The following is a 4,962-nucleotide window of genomic DNA, read 5'->3' on the forward strand; positions in this document are numbered from 1 at the left end:
CTCCTGTCGCTTGGAGCCTGACACCAAGGGGAGTCCCATAGACCTGCGTGAAGGGTAAGCACTGGAGTATTGCCAACAGGATCTGACTGCTGTTTTTACCGGTCCTTCAAGGCAGCCGCTATCACGTAACGCGGCTCGCCTCTCGGGTCGCGTCTCTCTTCTCGCCTCGCCAGTGTAGCGGGCTACGAGCAGTACTACGGATTACCGTTACGCACGTCTACTACGTAGTCTGCCCCGCTCCATCCGCTTTACCCCAACAGCAGGTCTCCCGAACAGCAGTGCACCCAGCTGCCTCACCGACACACCTCCCGGGGAGGAGCTTACCGTACTCGCGGGCGGAACACTAACACCAGAGATAAAAAGCCCACATGCTTTTTTAAAGGAACCCTTCAAAATAGTCGTGTAACCTAGCTTCGCCGTCTGGTGCCGCATGCTGCTCCAAGCTCCGCGCCCCTCTTGTGACTGAGCGTCAGTACGCTTTCCACAGCGCTACGGACACGGGTAAATAGCCAAATCCCGCCGTCTGCTTCTTCAGACCAGTGAAAGAGGGGCAGCGGGGCGGTTGGAACTCTCAAGGTCCACATCAGGTCCCGTGCCTAACTGGTCAGCTCACGAACGCCCAGACCGTGGAGGGGAGTCCGTTTAAACGGACATTCTTCGGCCCGTCGAACGTAGGACGGGCGCCCGGACCCCGCGGCGGCATCGCGCGAGCTGCTATCAATGCAGGCAGAGGCTGAACGCGCATGCAGCGGCACAAGGCTTGTGATGCATCTGTTTCACCAAGATCTTGCCCAGGAGGCGCCCCGAGCTACTCCCTCCGATTAGTCAGCTCACTTTTGAGCCTTCCACTGACACGTCCTCTCGCTTCCGGACAAGTTACGCGAGCTTCTCGCTGACCTCAACGCGTCTGGGGACACCGCTGTTCTACCGCGCTTACCTTCGTCTCGGAATCGGGGCGCGGCGGTTGACACCAAAAAGCCAAGTGAAGGGACTCCAACAGCCACTCGAGCGGCGTTCCTGTCTTCCGCTAGATAAACGTCTTCTCCGTGTCGAGTTTTTCTCCCGACGATGTAGGCGGACAACAGGGCGCCCTTTTCCTGCTTGAGGCATCCCATGTCTGCTTCAGTGAGACGACAATTTCTTCCGGTGCTCTTCGTAACGGGGCGCGTGGTGTGCGTCTGGCATGCTTGGGAGCGGGAAGTATAGTCTTTTCAAATTTTTCTGGATAGAGGTGTCGTCGCAGTTAGTCACCTTTCTCCGTGGCCTCCATGTCTTGCTGGACTGCATCAATGCAAGAAAACGAAACGTGCGTATAGTGTCTAGTACCACTCCAAACTGACGCGGCCGCGTTTCTTTGAACAATCCGGCTCAGCTTCCGGCGCACCACGTGCAGTCCTGTGGCGTACCTTTCTCTCAAGGGAAATGCTCCGCACTGTAAGGTTGCTCGAAGACAGACTTACAGGTTATCTCCTTCAGCAGCGCGATGGTTACATGTCAAGGTTGTGGCGAGGAGACCACCTCGCGGCTTTGCTGCCCGAAGTGCTCAGAGTTCGGGCGGACGTCGTTCTTTTGCTCGCAGGACTGCTTTGTGAGTAGCTGGCCATCTCACAGCAAGCTACACGTAATCATCAAACAGTCTGCTATGACGGTGTCCGCATCCTCGTCTGACACGTTTACAGACGACGGTAATGACGACTCCCCAGCCACTACAGCGACGTCTCTGCCTTTGGGTTCTTCATCTTTCTCCACGCGTCCGAGCAGTGTTACCTCGTCGACGGAGCCCGGTAGTTATGGACATCCTGGGTGCCCCGGTGAGGGGGCGTTTTCCCGCGTCGGCTCTGGCTCCGCCACGGAACTTCCGGTAGTTCCCTCTCGAACATCTGTGCATCATACATCGTCGCTGTCGTCTCGTGTTTCGTCTACACTCGCAACTTCGACTGACTGCGGACCTGTTCCGCACCCGCCTTCTCCAGACAAGAAAAGTGTGGCATACTCCGCAGTGCCTGGTGTCTTAGGTAAAGTTCAAAATCTCCTTGCGAAACATGTTGGTGGTTTCTCCGGGTCAAGGTCACCTCGCCTTCCACTGTCTATGGAGACTCGCGGTGCGTCCGCTCGTGTCACAACACGGCGCAGTAACACGGACTGGAAGGGCACAACGGAGAGGCTGGCTGCCAATGCCCCGTCCCGTGCGGCACTCTCAGGGGCCAGCCGGCGCTGTTGGGTCATGTTGGGGATTTGCGCGTGTGTTGTTTTCTCTATGTGGATGATGAGGAGGGTTTTGTTTGATTTTGCGAATCAGAACGCGGCGTTCGATGTTGTCCAAGGTGATCTTGCTTCTCAATCGACGGAAGGCACTGCCGGAGCGAGTGAGGCGGGGACCATGGTCAACTCAGTCTTAGCGCAGTTGGGTGGCGGCCGGCGGTATGACGAAGCACTTGCCGCGCTTCAAGAGAGTGTGCAGGATCTGCGGAATGAATTGGCAGCGGTAACGACACTCGTTCAACAGCATGCCGCTGTGATCTCTCAAGTGGTTGAGAAGCCCCCGACTGTCGGGCGGAGACAAGGAGGAGGCGCGATCAACCATGCAATTTCGGCTTCAGTTGAGGGACCTCCTTTGCCTGACTCCCCGCAGCTGCGCATAAGTCTGGCCGGAGCAGAAGTGTCGCGGGGGGTTGGCTCGGGCGGAGGGCGGACGGTTCCTGGTAGCCCGGATGGTACTGCAGCACAGCAGACAGGCGGTGTGTTGTCGCAAAAGTCTTTTGGGGCTAGCGTAGCGCTGGAAACGAAGGGTAGCGCAGACATGTCGGCCGTTCACGATGTTCACGAAACGGCTGACTCCGCGGATGTAAGGAGTAAAGTCGACTCGAAGCACGTTAGTGAAGGCAGTTCGGACTCTGCTTCAGCTGCACAAACGGAATCCGCGCAGTTTTCGGGAAGTAACGGAAGCGCAAACACTAGAGGAACAGATGGCTTTGACGGGAAAGGTACTGCCGCATTTGGCTCAAACATAGTGAACACCCAGTTCGGCGGTAGTGGGGCTACAGACGCGGTGCAGACTCAGATTGAGAAACCCGAGAGAGTGGAACGGGCTCGCGATTCCCTCGCAGGGGCGGTGCACTTCGAGCCTACAGCAGATGACGTTCAACCGGAGAGACCGAACCAAGAGCTGGTAGACGCACCGAAGAAAAGCGGTGGGATAGGTCGCAGGATGTTTGTGGGCCTAGTAGAGGGGAAGGGGTTCGGTGGCAAAAGGGGGAGGCGTGCAGAAAGGTGAATGCGCCTTGCACTCATCTCTTGGGGCCGCGATGGTCTGCAGGTGAATCACATCTGTCTTTTTGTGAACAGCTTCTTTTTCGGTTGAGACACTGGACTATAGTTTGTTCGGCAGTCGTTAGTTTTCGGCTGATAATCACTGTATATTGTTGAAGGCGCTGCTTCGAATTCGGAGTACAGATTCGTTACAGTGTGGAACTCCATTGTCCGGGGTCGGGAGTTTGTCGGGCTGCACCGCAATTGCAGTGTCCGGAGACGTTCTGCAGCTGCAAGCGGTCTTCGCGGCGAACATTCTTGGACCTTATTTTCTATGCTCGTAGTTTGAGAGGTACACTGTAATAGAGAGAGGTTGAGCAGTTTTCGTCGAACAAAAGGATCGGCGCTCTGTCTCCAGTGTGCCGTCGTACCTGGGGGATTGCTCACTCCGCACCACGTAGTCATTGCTGATGAAGTATCCTGGGTACCCTGTACATTATCACACACGTCGCCGTTGATTTGCCACGAGACGAGGTGGAGATACTGTAAAGCAATCCTTTTGATCTGCAAGTCTCCTCGCCTGGTCAGGCGCGTTGCTGGCTATTGTTGCGAGGGCAGCGGGTAGTGGTGAGATTCTGTGCGGGCGACACACGCGTCCTGGCAGACTGCGCGGGACGTTTTCTTTCATTTGCAGTTCGCAGAGGGAATTGACAGCCCGAGACTCTCTCGTGTCGGTGTAGCAGGTCTAACTACCAGTTGGTCAACGCTAAACAACGGTTTTACAGCGACACATGTCACCGCCTGGGAATCTGCGGGAAGGGCTGAGTACGCATGGCTATTTCCCGAGTAACCACCTCGGTTCAGAATTTTTGCTCACTGTAGACCTGTTCGTTCGCGAACGTAGCTTCCCAGTGTCGGGCTTCTTGCGGGCACCGCAGGCGCAGTCCGGGCAACCGAAACACGAGCCTGCTGAAGGCTCCCCACAGACCACTGCACCAAGGCCTTATCTGGTTCATTTCTGGAGTGCGGCGACTCGAGGTTTTTTAGCTGGACGCAACGAGACAGGCGAACCTCAGTACGAAATTGCATCGATGGCACGCGCGCTGAACACTGTCTCTGCAGGCGGTACTCTAGAACTGAAGGTGTCAAGAGATTCAGCAGGCTGATCATCTGACAGCCGCAGATCAGATTGCGGTATGGTACGTCGGGCTGGGCAGCACTCCGAGGCAAAGTTGCTCAGGCAGATGGTCCGGCAAGAAACGGAGCCCGCAGTGTCCAAACCGCTCGTTTCAACTTTCAATGAAGAGCGTGTCCGTTCCAAAAAGCAGCTGGAAAAGAGAGTGGCAAGGCCCTTGGAGTGGACTCGGAGTGGCACTACAAGCTGTTTGCTACAAGTCGTTACTTGATCTCAGAAAACGCGAGTGGTTTTAAAACGTCCGCGCACTTTCCTGCAACCCGTGGTCGCGCCGCCGACAGAAAGAAAGTAGGCTGGAGGGCGGAGTCCCACACCAGTGTTCACGCAGTCACTCTCAGGGGGCTTGGCTAGCGGTGGAACCCCGATTGTTGCGAGCGGAGACGTGTGTTGCTAAGGCTAACACGATTCGTTCTTAAAGGTGTTTTCACAGTGAAAGGTTCGAAAAGCAAGGGTAACGTGCGTTGAAGACCTTCTACACCTTAGCGCTCGGTTCGCCTGGACAAAAGCGGTTCTGCTTT

The 4,962-nt window shown here is 56.1% G+C and overlaps 1 protein-coding gene across 1 annotated transcript; it reads left to right on the top strand.

Annotated features, from left to right (window-relative positions):
• Positions 1-564: 564 nt before the first annotated feature.
• On the top strand, positions 565-3,259 carry CSUI_010694 (uncharacterized protein; the record flags this gene model as incomplete). The annotated part of the gene is made up of 1 exon (XM_068070796.1): positions 565-3,259. A coding segment is annotated over exon 1 (1,776 nt), but the record flags the coding sequence as incomplete, so codon positions are not given.
• Between the last annotated feature and the right edge of the window lie 1,703 nt (positions 3,260-4,962).

Source organism: Cystoisospora suis (assembly GCF_002600585.1).
Source record: "Cystoisospora suis strain Wien I chromosome Unknown contig_8015, whole genome shotgun sequence".
Lineage (NCBI taxonomy): Eukaryota > Apicomplexa > Conoidasida > Eucoccidiorida > Sarcocystidae > Cystoisospora > Cystoisospora suis.